This window comes from Marmota marmota, unplaced genomic scaffold (genome assembly GCF_001458135.2).
Source record: "Marmota marmota marmota unplaced genomic scaffold, marMar, whole genome shotgun sequence".
Classification (NCBI taxonomy): domain Eukaryota; kingdom Metazoa; phylum Chordata; class Mammalia; order Rodentia; family Sciuridae; genus Marmota; species Marmota marmota.
The window spans coordinates 5,366,655-5,385,117 of NW_025999946.1; the positions used below are offsets into that span (position 1 = coordinate 5,366,655).

The following is an 18,463-nucleotide window of genomic DNA, read 5'->3' on the forward strand; positions in this document are numbered from 1 at the left end:
GAAGAGACATTGCTAGTGAAGATGAGGCTACTGGTTACATCTTATTTTATTTCTTTACAAATTAAAGATGCATTGAAAAATAAACCAATGAAGAGAAATGAGAGGTCCAGAGCAGGGGCATCCCAGGCTGGGAGCAGACAAGCTTGGCTAACCCTCAATACTAGCCCTTGTCCTGCCCCAGCCAGTTGGGGTTGGAAGATAACTGTCAGCCACTCAGTCAATCCCAAAGCCCAAGTGGTGTCCTGGTGAAAGAGCACAGGGCTTCAGCCACCTGTCTCTCCCCAACGACCCCTGGCTTGAAGAAGCTGCGTTGCCAGTGGAAGGTGAGCGGGATGTGGGCTGGCTCTGTGAGGTATTGCAAGTTGATGATCAGGCTCCCTACAGAACCATCCAGTGTTGAGGCCTCTCCAGCTGAAAAGGAGGCTGGTACCTCTCCCAGGTGAAAACATATTTTGCAACTCAATTCCCAGGCTTATTCATCTCTGACAACGTGCTTCTATCCATGAAGTAATCACCAGTCATTGCAAGGGAGAGAACACAAACAGCGGAAGCAGAGAAAGCTAATCAACCACCCTCAATAATTGTGATTTGGCTGCTGACCTCCAGGCCCAAGAAGGACCAACCACTTTTCTCTCCACCACCTATGGTCTGTACCCCAGCTCTTGTGTATCTGTATGTGTTATCCCTAATATAGGAAGTTGATGACACTGAGCTGAATTAGCCACCCCCTGTAGTAACCTGGGATCCCCACTCCTTCCTGCCTGCCCCTCTCCTCTCAGAGGCTGGTCCAAAGGGACAAAATATTGCCAGGGTCTGGGTGCCTCCAAACCCCCAACACCGAATCATATACAGTAAAATGAAAAACTACATTCATTACGACAGGATTAGCAGGGAAAGGAGGATAGAGTGAGGGGATAGGGGCACCTTCCATCAGCAGGACATGACAGAGTGGTAGGATTACTTAAGCCCAGAAAGAAGGTGTCTCCTTATATTTCCCCCTCCCCCCAAAGAGACTGAGGTCAGCTTACATGACTTGTAAGATATGGAACTGTCCCAATTTCTCTGCCATCCTGGGATACTTTCTGGAAGCTGGCCTGGGACCCTATGCCGTTTACCCATTTGCTTTTAGCTCAGTAGCTGCCGAATCTCCTTGTGCATATGACAGAGAAAGTCCACATAGGATGCTCCCCCGCTCAGGCTCTTGTCTTCCACCAGAAAGTGCTTGAACAGCATCTCCAGCTTATCCTCCTGTTTCACCACGATAAGCTATGGCCAGAATGCAGGGTCAAAGGGAATGAAGCATGCCTAGAAATCTCATGATCTAATCACTCACTCACTCCCCACCCCACTTCCAGGTGAGGACTTGACAAGAAATTTAGGGTTTAACCAGGCATGGTGGTTCATGCCTATAATCCCATTTACTTGGGAGGCTTAGGCAGGAGGATCTCCAAGTTCACAATGCAAGCCTCAGTAACTTAGTGAGACCCTCAAAATAAAAAATAAAACAGGCTAGAGATGTAGTTCAGTAGTAGAGCTCCCCAGGTGCAATCCCTAGTACCACAAAAAATTGAAAAATAAGAGGCTTCAAAGAAGTGTTACCTTCATGTACCGTGATCTCTGTGCCCTTAAGCTATCAATGAGGCCTCGAACCTTCTTGGACAGTGGATTATCCAGAACTGGAAGAACACTCTGTAACACAAAAGCCATTCCTCCTTGTGATGAAGTACTCATAATTCAGTCAAGAAGGGGGCAACACAGATTTATGCATTAACTGAGAGCCTGAGTAAAGATTGACAGTACCCTCCTTTCCCCATAAGTGTTCCCTGTTATGCAAGGGGCCCCACACACTAACTTTATTGGCTCCCACTCACACCACAAAATGTATTTCCACACCCATATTCTCCATGACTCCTTGTCCTCACCAAGCCACTGGTGATTTGACTGAAGGAAGGGACGTTGAAAAGGCTCTGGACAACACCCTGTTGAACACTGGCTCCCACCCAGAGGAAGAGGTTGAGCCCATTCTCCAACAAATATATATCGCCATTGCTTAGACGTTCTTCAGATGCTCGGATTGCTGGTGGTTCAGTGGTACTCTCAATGGGAGATTTTGTCTAGACAAAAGGAAGGGGGCAAAAATTTACCAAGGAACATAAGACATACCTGCCCCCTTCACACATACACACAGAACTCAAAAAGATAAGCCCCTAGACACCACTCACTCTGTAATTCTGAGTGTGAAATGTACTTAAAACAAATTCCTTAGTATCAAACAGAGATACTATTACTCTCCCACCCACAATTCCTCCTCCTTTTTTTTTTAAATTTTTTTTTTAGTTATAGGTGGACACAATATCCTTTTTTAAATTTTTTAAATTAATTAATTAATTTTTTTGGTGGCAAGGGGGATTGAACCCAGGACCTTGTGCATGTGAAGCAAGCACTCTACCAACTGAGCTATATCCCCAGCCCTCTTTTATTTTATTTTCATGTGGTGCCAAGGATTGAACCCAGTGCCTCACGCATGTTAGGCAAGTGCTGCACCTCTGAGCCACAACCCCAGCCCCCCCAAAATTCCTTCTTCTACGAGGCCCTTATCTCAGTGCCATGTCTCACACCCCAATCCTCAATCGCACCAATGGCAGGAGGCGAGGATAGAAGAAGACATTTGTCTCAGCCACATCCATGGAGGTAACCAGCTGTCGGACATAGGCACGGTCATCTGTAGTGACTTCAGCTCCAGGCTGCAGGACATCACTCTTCAACACACAGTTCAGATAAACTGGGAGTAGCTTCATGCACTCAGGAAGGATCAACTGAGGAATTATTGGAATAAAATTAATGATCATGAAAAATTCCTCCTAAGTGTTAAACTTTGTCCCAAGAACCCCTCCACTGACATGTTTGCCCCACCTGTCCTGCAGAGGAGGGGCTGGCACAGTTCTTTCTGTAACAGGCTAGGATCTGGGCACACTGTGTGATAAGAGTGTCACGCACAGACTTCACAGGGCTGTTCAGGACACCCCGGTATGCTGGGTGGAGAAGGGGGAATAGCAGTTACTGGTCAGCCACATCATATGAGCCTTCCCACCATCAGACCTACCCAGGAATGTTGAATTGTTGACCATCTTGGGCCTTTCTCTCAGCCCCAATCCCATCCTGCCCTATGCCTATCCTCACCAAACTTGGCCATGTAGTTGATAAGTGTGTCAGTCTCACAGTTCCGATACAGATCAGCCAGCAGGGTGCAGCAGTTCAGGGCCAGATTGTGGATGCGGAGCCGACGCTGCCCTGCACAACTGGTATAAAGCAGGGCACACTAGAGGAAGAAAAAGGGGAAACTCACATCCTCCCTCACAAAAGTCCTCTGAAAAACTGTCCCTTTGCTACATCATTAAACTAGAAGAAAAGGTATAAGCCAACCCTCCCCCAGCTGCTTCTTTGAATCTCTCTACCTGCTCCTCACCTAGTACTTCCTCCCTAGCCCCTGCCTCCCGCTTGCCACCTGCAGGAGCGCTCCACTCTCTTCATTAAGCCGATCATCATGCTTGAACTCCACAGTCACTGTCTTGTCCCCATCTAGCCCAGCCAGCTCCACATCTGTTGTGTTGCTCATGTAGAATGCTCCAAAGAAATCTACAGCACGGATACCTGAGGCCACATAGAGACAGGGTCACAACTAAAGGTTGTGACAGGTGCCACACGCTTTCCTCTCAGATTTAACCCCCCAACTGCTCTTCAACCAGGACTGACCAGTGCTTGTCCGGACCCGCATCACAGCATCAAAGCCAACAACCTTCTGTACATCACGACGCAGGTCACTCAGGAACCGTTCCTGATCATTCTCCACCTGCAGTCGCCCAGGCCCAGAGTCATATCACTAACCATATAACTTACCCTGCAGTTTCCCTGTACCCCTTCCACTCCACAAGCCTGCTTAATTATAATAACAATAACAGTGAAGATGATTAACAATGATATTGATAATAGTGATACTTTTAAAGCACTGACTACATGCCAGGTACCACACAGAGTGCTTTACATATGATTATTTCATTCTGTGGATAAATCCTAATTAATAAGTATTAAAATGTTCTTTCATTTTAGAAATGAAAGAACAAAAAAAAGGGATAATAAATTTTTTCCTGTGTTAACAGTGCTATTATGTGGTGGGGCCAGAGTATCAACCCAGTACTGACAGCAAAGACCTTGCTCCTAACCTTGCCCTTCCAGAGCTCCCTTCTTTACATTTCTCTAACACAATTCCTATTAATGAGTCAGCGGCTCAGAAGCCACTCCATATGTAAGCAGTCATTCTAAGATCTGCTGCCATATGCCACCCAGAATTCCACACCATACCTGAAAGCAAGCATATTTGTAGACAGAGCCACCAGTAAGCTGGGGCACAACAGAGAGCGTGGCCACATCCACGTACTGGTTAGGGAAGAGAAAGAGGTCTACACAGCAGCCTTGGGCCACACACTCTTTGGCCAGAGTCTGATAGGCACCTGTCTGGGGCTGGAACAGAGTCTGGGGAGGAGCAGAAAAAATGTTCAAATTTCTCAGCTCTTCCCTCTTTAAGGGAATATATGTAATATGTATACTCAAATACTTGTAAGACTTCAGAGCGTTGCCTAGGAATTTACAATAGTAGTACAAAGTTCTGTTTAAAAAAAAGCAAAGCCAGGCACAGTGGTGCTTGCCTGTAATCCCAGCTACTTGGAAGACTGAGGCAGAAAGATCACAAGTTCAAGGTAGCCTTGCAACCTAATGAGATCCTGTCTCAAAAAAAAAAAAAAAAAAAAAAAAATATATATATATATATATATATATAAATTGGCTAAGAGGCAGCTCATTGGCCCAAGCTTGTAATACCAGCAACTTGGGAGGCTGAGTTAGGAGGATCACAAGTTCTTTTCAACTTAAAGAAGTCCTGTGTTAAAATAAAAAATGGAGATGTAGCTTAGTAGTAAAGTGTCATTAGGTTCAATCCCCAGTACTACCAAAAAAAAAAAAAAAAAGAGTCCACAGAGGGCTTTGGACTGGGACAGGATAGAAACATGTGGAAGTAGTGAAACAGGTTGGCTAGGCCTTGGGTTCAATCTCCAGTATCACACACACACAAAAGACACTGGGAAGAGTCATCACCTTTCCCTCTACTGAAAAGTCCTCCCCCCACCTTCCAGTCCCACACCTTCTCCTTGTCTGTGTTGATCAACTTCCTGTCATCTCTGTTCTTCAGCTTCCCTGGGGCCTCCGCAATGGGCAAGGATGTATGGAACAGAAACAGCTTTCCTGCACACTCAGCAGCCTAGGAAAGAAGACAGCACTTTTTTATTCATTTATTCCTTCCCTTATCATTTATTAAGCACCAACTATGTCAGAAAGGTTGACTTGCTGGACAGTCACCAATCACTGAAGAAATGGAGACTGTATCCCAGAGGGTAAAGATGGTGAGAGGAATGTAAGGCAGAGAAAAGAATAAAAAAGCAAGGCAGAGGAGGTTACCAAGAACTCTAACAATTACCTTCAAAGCCTCCATCCCAGCCTGGATAACTGGGGCAAATACTGTCTCTGTCTCTCTTGTGTCTGCGAACATTTCTGGAATCTGATCCAATAAGCTAAAGAGATAGGCAATGGGAAATAACCAAAATTCTATTCAGATTCCATATGCTTTAGTTTTTAATTCTCTTAAGAATCATCTGGCCTCCAGACTCTGAAACTCCTGAAGCCACAGTCCCTGTCCACCTACTGACCCCAACTCCCTGGCCTTCCCCACTCTCTTTTCACCCCCACAATCTGGCTCTTACCTAGTGATGACTGCCCGAGACTCATTGACATTGACCAAGAAGCCATCCAGGAGTGGCACAAACATGTCAGCCACATCAGATACAACCATCATCTGTGGCTGGGCCAAAGAACTCTTCACATTGTAGAAATGGAGCACCTTATTGTAGGTGACAAAGCCAACGCGGATTGCTGATTCTTCTGCCCCGCCCTCCCTGTGGATGGCAATATTTGTTACCCAGACTTGGCACCTTCTCTACCATCCATAACTTCATAAGATCCGGATTCATCTGCTCAGTCAACTTCCCCCAAACCCACCATTCACCAAAGGAAACACCTCAGCTCCATTACTCTCACCTAGGTAGGTAGTCTAACAGTGACTTGAGCTCCTCACAGAGAAGCCTCACAAGACCAGTCCTGATGGCATTGTAGGAAACATCAATCATGAAGATGAAGGCAGGAGGGCTAGGAAACTTATTATTCTGCAGAGGAAGGAAATAGGGAGAGAAGGGTATGGTAAGGAAGCCAGCTGACCAGAAAGCAGTCGGCATGAAAGGGGACAACAAAGGGGTAAGGGAAATGATAACAGCAATTCTGAGCTGTCTCATTATCCTCCACCCATTGCTCCTCCCCTGCTACCTTCCCTCACCTTGCAGTAATCTACAGTGGCCAAGAATTCATAAGAGCCCAGGGATAGCTCAGGACGGTCATAAGCATCCACACGTTTGCCGGTATGATCCAGATGTTGAAAATACTGGGGGGGAACTGTGGGGAGTATGCAGTGTGTTACTCAAAGGTCCACTCTCAAACTTAGTACATCTGGCCCTAGCTGAGCTGCCCCATATCACTCCAATGCCCCAACATATGCCCTACTTCCCCAGCTCCTGAAGAAGGGACTCTCATCTATCTAATTAGAAAGAGAACAATGAGATGCAATCAAGACTTTCCCCCTGAATCCCAGCCTCCACGGACATACCATCATTGATACAGCTGCAAAAGCAGCACTGGAAGCGCCTCCCTCCCTCGATGAACTGCATGAAGGGGCACATGTATGCTTTACAGCGATTACAGCGTAAAGGGCCAGATTCCCCATGGTCCACAACATATGGCGAAGCCTAAGAAGCAAAGGGGAGGGGCTCAGACATGGAGGGAAGCTATGGTGGGTTCAGACATGTATGTATGGTGGGTTCAGGCAACAGATGAGGAGGAACAACCTGGAGGGAGAAGGGACATGGCTCAGATATTTTGCCTGGGAAAGGAGTACAGTGGAAAAGAATGAGGACAAATGACTGAGGGTACTGACCAAAGGAAAATGTCCCTGAGTCTAAATTTCATAGTTCCCTCTTCTTACTCCCCATTTCAGAATGAATTTCTTTTTGAAAAAAAAAACGACTGCACAATTAATCACAGCAAGCCAAGGGTTGCCACAGAAAGCCAAAGATATCCAAGATTATTGTTTCTGGTCCTATATTCATTCCCTTCCACTCCTGCCATAGGATCTTGACTCTTGCTTCTATCCCTAAGTATCTATAACACTTCTCTCCTTTCACCTAGAGTAGAATTTTGATACCTACTGATGTCTCAGGCAGATATCACCTAAGAGACCAGTGTCCAACCATCTCCACTGGGACTCAGAAAAAGAGAAGAGAAAAACAAAAGACAAAGAAAGAAGCAGACTACAAACTGAATCTTGAGTTTCTAAGTTCTAGAGAACTCTAAAGTTAGATAAGTAAAGAATGAACATAAAGTTATCTATAAGGTCTAGAAGTTCAGCTGTTTAGCTCTTTTTTATCATGCTGGTTCCAGGTACTGAGTGACACAGATCAGGGGCCAAGCCAGGTAAGAGACGGAGTACTGGATCCTAATGTACCTGTCTCTTACATACTGTCTTATATATCTGGGGTGACAGGCCAGCCTATAAATAAAAAAATAGAATTATGTATTTCACATCATCTGGTGATGATCATTCAATGAGAGGTTCCTTCATCCAGATGTCTTCACCCCACAAGTTGGTCCTGCCTATTTTCATATGGTTTGTTTCTCCCATGAACCCTGGTCCACATGGCAACTTCTCAAACTTTTTCTGTCATCCCCATCATTCTCTCCAGGAATAAGCCCTGGAAAAGAAAGCTACTAAAGATACTGCCCCTCCTGTCTGATCAAGATTTATTCTATCATGACAGTCAGAATCACATCTAGGAAGAAGCCTTATTCCCCCTCCTTCCCTTTCGTTATATTCTAGCCCCTTCCCTGACTTACCTCCTCTGGGGGTAGCCTTGCCAGTGGCTTGATGACAGCTGCCAGGGGCACTTGAGCCTGCTTTGCCATGTCAGATGTGCAAGGGATATTATAGGATGTACATCGGATGTATCGGGGACTTGCATTCCCTGAAGGAGGAGGTAGATGGTCTCACATGAGTCATATTACAAGAGCCCTCCAGTTACCAGCTCTCCATTGATAATTCACCCCATCACCTCCACAAATGCTAGAGCTGATGGTGGCTTTTTTCCCTACCAGAAGGACTTGGTCTCTGGTTACAGACTGACAAAAACTCCATCTACAAACTGATAACCTTGGACAAAAGGCCCCCATAGAGCGGAGTTAACACCTTTCTCACCTTGGTCTTTTACCAGGAAGCTGGTGGTGACTAAGGGTGGCACCTGGCCCCGTACACCAGTAACAAATGGCTCTGAACCCCGGTTGTTCCTGTCATCTTCAATGACCTGAATCTGCAGGGAAGAAGTGAAATGAGTGAAGTGATAGAAGAAAATGAAGTGCCAGGTCCCAGAGTGCCAGGAAAAAGGCTATTTTCAATTAGCAGATTTGCCAAGAACACCTCATGCACAGGCCTGCTCTCCTAGATAACATATCAAATGCCACAATGCCAATCTTTCACTCTATAGCCAGCAACAAGATGCTGGGCAGGCCACACTAAATATGAGCTTCTTGATAAATCGCCCCTGGCCCCCAGTCAATGGTGAATACCCTCTTATTCCTCCCACTCTAGCTCTAATCACAGACCGTCAAACATGGTTAGAGTCTACTCCCATCCCCACCAAACCTCCCCAATCCCTGATCCTCCCCAAGATATGTTGAGTTAGAGCAGGAAAACAGATGGCAGTAACCATGTAAAAATGAATCTACCTGGAATGACTCTACACTCAATGAAATTAACAAGGGACAGGGTGAGGAGAGAATTAAACAGCCAGAAATGATCAGGTAAGGTAAAAAAGCAGATGCTGCCTTCCTTTCAGGTAAGCATCAATGTGTATATGGGAGGACAGAATAAATGTCCAATTCTTAAAGCTCAAGCCTCACCCCCATATTTTGACAAACACAGTGAAGGGGGAAAAATATGCATATGCAAAGCTGGTAACCAGACCCTTGTGTAGGTTGGTGACCTTTGATAAGTTACTTCAAGATGAGTTTGATATAGCCAGAAAACATAAAGGGCAAATAAAACTATCCCACAGCAAAAAGGGTGAAGCTTAGAAATATAGCAAATTCAAAGGCTTGCCAGATAAGAAAGTGGCCCACACATTCCAAACAAACAATCCCTTCCCCTCTAAGAAATACCAGTTTGGGATTTGATGAACCTATATATTATAACCACCTACCCAAATGTTTCTCCACAACAGGCTGCAGACCAATTAAACCCAAAATGGAAGATTATACCGCTTAACTTTGTCCTGGTCCATCACGTGTCACACACAGGCTCCTGGAAGAGCCAGAAGCAGGACTAAAACCCAAGCTTAACATTCCATCTGGCTCCACCCTTACAGCCTGACCTTCTACCATCCCAAACTCAAGGTACTGCTAACAGCTTGCTACCTCTTCCTTATGCGGTGACTCAAGGCATGCATATCCTTCAGCTTATAAAAGTAAGAATTTAGAAGGGCAAAGGAAAAAGTATGAACAGGGATGGATATGGTGGATGAGGTGAAGATGAGGTCACAGGCATGCATGGATGGCACTAACACAGGGATGACACACACACACACACACACCCCCTGCACTTACTGGACTAGGAATGGCATCAGGGTCTATTCTGTGCCTGGTTTTCTGCTGAGGAGGCAGCTCATTGAGTTGCTTTTAGTGTTTTAATAATAAAGGCAGCAGGGGAATACAGGGAGACAAAAGAACAAGAGGCAGATATTACTTCTCTCAACCCTGATGAGTTAGATGTGAACAACTGGAGCCCAAATCAGACTGCTGAAATCAGGCCCCCTCTAGATTTGAAATTCTGAGTCTCTCCAGCCCAATAAAGAGGCTGCAGTAGTTCAAACTATGATATAGAAGATAAGGATGCAAATAGGAAGCAAGCAGGGTTTATAAGGAGGGACTAAATGGGAGAAACCTTAAGGAAGATGAGGAATACTCCCTCTAAAAGGCCAAACCTTCTATTTAAGGACTCTTCTTATTCTGAAAAAAGCCTCCCTCACATCCAATCACACTCTTTCTGACTGTGAAGGGGGGGAAAGATAGGAGAGCTACTCCATCCTTCCAGGTCACCCTTAGCCATAGTGATTCCCCAAAGGAAGAGGGAAGAGAACAGAATGGAATATGACAATGGCTAAGCATGGTGAGGTAACTGACATAGCAATGTTACAGACAGGACTATAAAGTGGACCCTATTTGGGAATATAGCCCCAGCCTCTATCCTGAATCTGATAAGGAAAGCCTGAGGATTCTGCTGATGGTTCTAAGGGTGAGATTCACCCTCTTCCTGGGAGAAGCAGCTTCCCCATTGAGACTTTATACACACACTGTCCTTCTACAATATAGATCACTTTTCCCCATACATACAGCATAGGCCTATCAACCATAAGTACTGTGGGCTTCCTCATACAACACTGTCCAAGTAGGAGCAGAGAGGAACCAGTGCAGCTTTCCTGCTCTGAACGCCTAATATCAGATAATCCTCACCTGCTCTAACCATTAGGAAGAATGCTGTCCTACTAGGTATATGGACAAGACCCAGCTACTACTCCACAGAAGAGCAAAGATGACCATGTATGCCCAACAGTAACAGAACTCATCCCTCAACCCAGAGCTCCACTTTGGCTTCCCTTCCTTCTCCATGCAGCTATGGAATAAAACTGCTCTCAAAGATCTCTGGAACTTAGAAAGCACAGTGGCATATGCCTGTAATCCCAGCAACTTGGGAGCTGAGGCAAGAGGATCACAAGTTCAAGGCCAGTCTCAGCAACTTATCGAGTCCCTGTCACAAAATAAAAAAGGGCTGGAAATGTAGCACCCCTGGGTTCAATCTCTAGTACCATAAAAAAAAAAAAAAAAAAAAGATTTCTGGAACTACAGGTTCTAGTTCAAAGAATCAAAAATCATATCTAGGTTCTAGGCCTATTAAGAAGATGAATGAAATGGAAAAATTAAGAAAAAATGCTAAGCAAAAGGTCATCTAGGTCAACCTGCTTATCTGCAGACACAAACCCATTTCACAGGACCATATGAGCATCTACTTACAGGGCTAGGGATGGCATCAGGGTCCAGGCGCTTAGGAGGCAGTGGTTGAGGAGGCCCAGGTTGACTGCCAAAGGTGGGTGCTCCAGGGTAAGGACTTCCATAATTGGGCTGAGGGCCCCGGGTTGGTCCAAAGGAACCTGAAAGACAAGGGCACGGGGTAATGAACTCAAAAATTCCCTCCCTGCTGGGTGCAGTGGTGCATGCCTATAATTCCAGAGACTTGGAAGGCTGAGGCAGGAGGTTCACAAGTTGAAGGCCAACCACAGCAACTTATGGAGGCCTTAAGCAATTTAGCAATACCCTACCTCAAAATAAAAAATAAAAAGGGTTGGGGATATAGTTCAGTGGTAAAGTGCCCCCTGGGTTTAGTTCAATTCCCAATAACAAAAAAATAAAAAAATAAAAATCCCCTTCTTATATCTTCTTAAGGACTCAGGGGAAAAGACTAGACTCTATAAACATAGAATTATAAGAAACACTAATCCCTGGGGAAGCCATTCACAGAAAGATGACACTATCTGAACTAAAAGAAACACTAATGTCTTATAAACCTCACATCCTAGTAATGATACCCTGAAGTAATCCATCTAGTTCACCACTTAAAAACAAATACTAAAAAAACACCTGAAAAGCTGAGGCCTTTGGCTTCTTTGATAGACCTTGGGAAAAACTCACCATTTTGTTGCAGCTGATAGCCTGGCTGTTGAGAGGAGTGCATAGGTGGTGGGGGTCCTGGGGGCCCAGTCACCTGGGGGCCTGGGGGCAGAGCTTGAGGAGGAGGTGAGGATACATGGTTGGGCTGGCTCACTGGGGGCCCCCCAAAACCCTGTCCAGGCAGGAGTGGACTGGTCATAGAAGGCATCCGAGGAACCCCTGAAGCTGGGGGCGTGAAGCTGGAGGCCAGTGGTGGAGCAGATCGTTGGGAAGGCTGGACCCCTGGATGACCTTGGGCCTGGCTAAGGGGAGGAGCCTGGCCCTGAGGATAGGAGCCATATGGACCAGAGTTAGGGAAACTTCCTGAGGCTGAGGCCGGTGACGTTGGTGGGCCTGAGAAAAAGAAGAGGCTGAGTCAGAGGCCAGTGTTTCTGTGTCCTTGCTCAGTAAATCACTTCCCTTTCCATAAAAGAAGCACAAGTATGACTGTCCCATCTTTTGGGGCTCAGAGGTACAGAAAATAAAAGGAAAACAAAAGGGATTCAGGTATACTCCCAGAAACTAATACCTCTAAAAAGGAGACAGCAATGCTCCAATGGTCACTGCTACTTACCATAGCCCAGCCCCGAAGGGGGAGGGGCTGGAGCCATAGCACCACTGATCTGCATTCCAGCCAGCTGTGCAGTCACCTGTGCACTTGTTGGAGGAGGGCCATAGGGCTGAAGCACAGCTGGCTGGCTGACCACAGGGGCCAATGGGGAACCAAATGGCTGAGACCCAGGGAGCCTGTAAAAAGAAGGAAAACAGAGGTGACTAGTGGGCTGTGCTATCCTTTAAAGCTAGCCGGAGCTACATACCATTCGGGAAGCTATACTGTTTTCTGGCATCACTAATCCTGAGTTCTTGTATGGCATACTTGTATATCTGTGAGTAAATTACATTCCTGATTATCTACATTGTGATTATTTGTGACAAATCTTATTTTATCTAGGTTCATTCCAAAAACATGTTAAGCACCCTTTGGTCAAATACTATTTAATCTGCTAGTTAAATTATCACCTCCTCTGCCTCAATCCTTTGTTAACAAACCATCTCAGTTTTGTAATCTGAACCCTGAAGAGGTTGAAAGGAAAGGCACATGCATATGAGTTCTTAACAAATGTGAAATCAAACAAATGCAATTTATTTTTCAACTTTTAAACTAGTACATATTCTTTAGATCAATTTGGTGTTGTGGTACACACCTGTAATTATAGCAACTCAGGAGGCTGAGGCAGGAGGATTGCAAGTTTGAGGCCAGCCTCAGCAAGTTAGGAGACCCTCAGCAAGTTAGGAGACCCTCAGCAACTTAGCAAGACCCTGTCTCAAAATAAAAAATAAAAAGGACTGGAGCAACCCCTATTGGGCCCCCTCTTGCCATCCAGGAGCTTTGTCTCTTTTCTTCTCACTTAAATAAATCTTACTCTTTTACTCTTTAAAAAAAAAAAAAATGGAGATGCAGTTCTGTGATAAGACATCCTGGGTTCAATCCTCATTACCAAAAAAAAAAAAAAAAGCATAAGATCAGAGCAGCAGATCAGCTGAGTTTGGCATTCTGTACTAACTGAGAGAATAATTGAGAACTGTCCCAGGAAGGGACTAGAGAAAAGACATAAACTGAGTAGTTTTCCGACTGGGTCTAACAAGCAACATCTTGTTGGCTACTTGCATGATACTAGACAGCACATTTGTTTTATTTTTTAAATCATAGATGGGACTGGGGTTGTGGCTCAGTGGTAGAGCACTTGCCTAGCATGCATGAGGCACTGGTTCGATCTCCGGCACCCATAAAAATAAATAAAGGTATTGGGGCTGGGGTTGTGCTCAGTGGTAGAGCGCTTGCCTTGCATTCAGGGGACACTAGATTTGATCCTCAGCACCACATAAATAAATAAAGTAAAGGTATTGTATCCTACAAAAAAAAAAAAAAAAATCAAAAAATAAATAAATAAATAATAAAGGTATTGTGTCTGTCTACAACTAAAAAATATTAAAAAAAAAAAAATCAGGGCTGGGTATATAGCTAAGTTGGTAGAGTGCTTGCCTCACATGCACAATGCACAAGGCCCTGGGTTCAATCCCCAGCACCACCAAAACAAAACAAAACAAACCATAGATGAGTGTGATCATCCATGCCTCTAATCTCAGCAACTCAGTAAAGTGAGGCAGGAGATCACAAGTTCAAGGCCAATTTTGACCCTACCTCAAAATAAAAAGTAAAAAGAATTGGGGTTAGTTCAGTGGTAAAGCATGCCCAGTTTCAATCCCTAGTACCTAAATAAATAAATACAAAATCATACCTTTATGATTTATAAAGCATCTCAAGGTTCTTCTATTTGCCAGTGGTGGTGCAGGGGTGGTTACCAGGGATTGAACTCAGGGGCACTCAACCACTGGGCCACATCCCCAGCCCTTTTTTATATTTTATTTAGAGACAGGGTCTTACTGAGTTGCTTAGCACCTCACTTTTGCTGAGGCTGGCCTTGAGCTTGCAATCTTCCTGCCTCAGCCTCCCGAGCCACTGAGAATACAGGCATGTGCCACCGCGCCTGGCTTCTGGGTTCTTTAATATAGTATTATGGCAAAACAATGAGAAATACAGAGTGTATAGGTAATTAAAACAGTAAAAGTAAGCAGGCCAAACTAGAACTAAGCACTAGACCTGATTCCCAACTTAATTGTGAGATATACTATAAATAGAAAAAAAAGTACAAAATACATACCAGTACAGTTGAGTAATTATAATATGACCACTCATATAACCAAAAACCAAGTCAAAAAATAGAATGTATCAGCATCCAAAAGCCCTACATGCATCTATTCCATAAACCCTTGCCCTTCTCCCAGGAGAAACTACTTTCATCACTTTGTAAAAAATCATCCTCTGGTCTTTAGTACATTCCTCAGTAGTACAGTTGTGCTTTATCAGGTTTTTTTTTTTTTTTTTTTTTAAGCTTTTATGAACGGAATAATTAAACACATATTCTTTGGTTTTTCTGTCTTTTATTCAACCACATTTATGAAAATGATCTATGATGTTCCCTTTAGCTATAATTCATTCCCTTTCATGACTAAATATTATTCCTCTAAATAAATATGCCACAATTTGCTTAAGCATTTTTTTTTTTTCTGGTACCGGGGATTGAACCCAGGGGTGCTCGATCACTGAGCCACATACCTAGTCTTATTTCATATTTTATTTAGAGACAGGATCTCACTGAGTTGCTTAGTGACTCACTTTTGCTGAGGCTGGCTTTGAACTCACTATCCTCCTGCCTCAGCCCCAACAAGCTGCTGGGATTACAGGCAGACGCCTGGCTGCTTAAGTATTTGTTTTTTTAAATCTTTATTTTCATTTATTTATTTATTTTATGTGGTGCTGAGAATTGAACCCAGGGCCTCATAAATGTGAGGCAAATGCTTTACCACTGAGCAACAACCCCAGCCCTTAAGCAATTTTGGGGGCGGGTAGAAGGATTGGAACTCAGGGGCACTCAACCACTGAGCCACATCCCCAGTTCTATTTTGTATTTTATTTTGTATTTTATTAGAGATAGGGTCTCACTGAGTTGCTTAGCACCTCGCTAAATTGCTGAGGCTAGCTTTGAACTCACAATCCTCCTGCCTCCACCTCCCGAGCCACTGGGATTTCAGGCTTGTGCCACCATGCCTGGCTTTAAGCATTTTAATATAGATAGATATTAGGGATTTTCTTTTCTTTCTTTTTTTTTTTGTGGTAGTGGACATTAAATCCAGGGCCTTCATCATGCTAGGCAAGTGCACTGAGCTATAATTTCATTTATCTTTTAATTTTGAAACAGGGTATTACTAAATTGCCCAGGTTGGCCTTGGATTTGTAATCCTTCTGCCTTAGCCTTCAGAATCCCTGGGATTAGTCATGTGCCACTGTGCCCCAGCATCCTTTACTTTTTTCCAACTGGATTATCTTTTTCTTTCTGATTAGTAGGAGTTCTTTATATATTGTAGATACTTTTTGGGTTGAGGGAGGGCAGCGGTGGAGATAGAACCTAGGGCCTCTGCATGTTAGGCAACCACCCTGCCTCCGAGGTACAGCCCAAGCTGTGTGTGCTCGTGTGTGTGTTTGTGTGTGTGTATATATTCTTTTGTGTGTGTGTGTGTGTGTGGTGCTGGGGATTGAACCCAGAGCCTTGTGCATGTGAGGCAAGCACTCTACCAACTGAGCTATCCCCCTAGCCCCCAAGCTATGTGTATATTATATGTAAATGTCTTTTTCATTTCCTCACTTGCCTTTCCAATGCACTTTTCCCTCAACCTCTCCCTCTCTGATTATTCTCATCATTACAAACATACCAACATCTCAGAAAAATAACCAACTCTGCTAGAGGTATAGCTCAATGGTAGTGTGCCTGCCTGGCATGTACAAGGTCACAAGTTCAATCTTAGCCAGACCCTGCTCAAAGAAAACAAGCTGGGGCACATCCGTAATCCCAGCAATTTAGCAATGTAGTGGGGCCCTAAAAGTGAGACCTGTCTCAAAATAAAAAATAAAAAAGGACTGGTGGTGTAATTCAGTGGTAAAGCACCCCAGAGTTAAATCCCCAGTACCACAAAGAAGAAAAACACTATACTAAGTGAATCAAGTCACAGAGCCAGGCAGAGTGGCACAGCCTGTAATCCCAGTGGTTTGTGAGGCTGAAGCAGAAGGATCATGAGTTCAAAGCCAGCCTCAGTAAAAGCGAGGCACTAAGCAACTCAGTGAGACCCTGTCTCTAAATAAAACACAAAATAGGGCTGGGGACGTGGCTCAGTGGTCGAGTGCCTGAGTTCAATCCCCGATACCCAAAAAAAGAAAAAAAAAAAAAGAAAAATCACGTCATATATAATTTTATTCCTATTAAATCCAGAATCCGGAATCTATGGAGATAGAAAGTAAAACATCAGCTGCTTAGGACTGGAGGCATGGGAGAATGGAGGAATAAATAGGAGTAGCCAGATACCTAAAGAATATGAAGTTTCGGGGGTGGGGTTGTGGCTCAGAGGACGAACGCTCGCCTAGCATGTGCAAGGAAGGCACTAGGTTCAATCCTCAGCACCACATAAAAATAAATAAATAATACAGGTATTGTGTCCACCTACAACTAAAAAAAAAAAATGTTTTTTAAAAAATAATATGATGTTTCTTCTTTTTTTGCAGGGAAGGAGGGTATGGGGATTGAACTCAGGGGCACTCAACCACTGAGCCACATCCCCAGCCCTATTTTGTATTTTATTTAGAGACAGGGTCTCACTGAGTTGCTTAGTGCCTCATTTTTGCTGAGGTTGGCTTTGAACTTTCAATCCTCCTGCCTCAGCCTCACAAGCTGCTGGGATTACAGGTATGTGCCACCATGCCCAGCTATGATGTTTATTCTTGAGATGGTAGAAATGTCCTAAAACTAACTGTAATGAAAATTAATTGCAATATATTAAAACTCATTGATGGGGCTCGGGTTGTGGCTCAAGTGGTAGCACGCTCACCTGGCATGCGTGAGGCGCTGGGTTCAATCCTCAGCACCACATAAAAATAAAATAAAGATATTGTGCCCATCTAAAACTAAAAAAATAAATAAATAAATATTTTTTTAAAAAGACCTCATTGAACTTTTACACTTCAAATAGGTGAACTGCATGATATGTGAATTATATGTCAATAAAACTATTCAAAAAATCCAACCAAATAATATCACATCCCCCTTAAAGTTTTGCTCCCCTTTTAGCTAAGCATTACAAAAGAATTCATCTATGCTCCATCTGTATTTCTTCAACTTCTTTTTTCTCTTTAAAGAGCCTTCTTTCTAGGTTTATTTTTCTTTTTATTCTAAGTCTCTCCTCTAGTAGTTGATTGATTGATTTTTTTTTTTGGTACTGGGAATGGAACCCAGGTGCATTTAACTTCTGAGCCACATCCCATCCCCAACCCCATTTTATTTTTATTTTGAGATAGGGTCTCACCAAGTTTCTGAGGCTGTCCTCAAACTTGCAATCCCCAGCCTCAGCCTCCCCAGTCGCTGGGATCACAGATGGACACCACCCCACACGGCTCCTAATAGTTTTTCAACCAAGTCTATGACATTGTCAACTCAGTCTGAAAATATCTTTACCTGCCTTCTCTTAATGAGATATGTAATTCAAAGTTGACAACTATTTTCCCTTAATGTTTACAAAGTATTATTCTATCTGCTGTCCCCTATTACTTTCTACTAACTCTAATCAATTGCTTTTCCTCCTCTGAGAAGTCCTTATGGCCTGGGTTGAGGAAGTATGGTTGCTTTGCTTTAGCTTCTGGAAGGTACTTCATCAATATTACTACCCAAGATCAAAATTTTTTTTTTTTTTTTTTTTTTTTTTAAATATTTATTTATTTTTTTTAGTTCTTGGCGGACACAACATCTTTGTTTGTATGTGGTGCTGAGGATCGAACACGGGCCGCACGCATGCCAGGCGAGCGCGCTACCGCTTGAGCCACATCCCCAGCCCC

The 18,463-nt window shown here is 44.0% G+C and overlaps 1 protein-coding gene across 3 annotated transcripts in view; it reads right to left on the reverse strand.

The window, feature by feature from the left end:
- Positions 1-28: 28 nt before the first annotated feature.
- Sec24c (SEC24 homolog C, COPII coat complex component) overlaps positions 29-18,463 on the reverse strand; it is a 27,603-nt gene continuing 9,168 nt past the window's right edge. For 2 of the 3 annotated variants that reach the window (XM_048801869.1, XM_048801870.1), the window contains exons 4-24: positions 12,539-12,711; positions 11,947-12,318; positions 11,272-11,408; positions 9,808-9,876; positions 8,405-8,516; positions 8,047-8,174; positions 6,764-6,902; positions 6,437-6,552; positions 6,145-6,269; positions 5,811-6,002; positions 5,528-5,621; positions 5,195-5,311; positions 4,360-4,530; positions 3,754-3,850; positions 3,506-3,651; positions 3,181-3,319; positions 2,914-3,032; positions 2,637-2,816; positions 1,923-2,114; positions 1,600-1,689; positions 29-1,266 (exon numbers count right to left, since the gene is read on the reverse strand). In XM_048801869.1, the coding sequence (XP_048657826.1) occupies positions 1,126-1,266; positions 1,600-1,689; positions 1,923-2,114; positions 2,637-2,816; positions 2,914-3,032; positions 3,181-3,319; positions 3,506-3,651; positions 3,754-3,850; positions 4,360-4,530; positions 5,195-5,311; positions 5,528-5,621; positions 5,811-6,002; positions 6,145-6,269; positions 6,437-6,552; positions 6,764-6,902; positions 8,047-8,174; positions 8,405-8,516; positions 9,808-9,876; positions 11,272-11,408; positions 11,947-12,318; positions 12,539-12,711 (3,049 nt within the window). In that variant the 3' untranslated portion in view covers positions 29-1,125. The remainder of the gene's footprint in view (positions 1,267-1,599; positions 1,690-1,922; positions 2,115-2,636; positions 2,817-2,913; positions 3,033-3,180; positions 3,320-3,505; positions 3,652-3,753; positions 3,851-4,359; positions 4,531-5,194; positions 5,312-5,527; positions 5,622-5,810; positions 6,003-6,144; positions 6,270-6,436; positions 6,553-6,763; positions 6,903-8,046; positions 8,175-8,404; positions 8,517-9,807; positions 9,877-11,271; positions 11,409-11,946; positions 12,319-12,538; positions 12,712-18,463) is intronic. The other variant, XM_015504625.2, reaches the window with a different exon arrangement.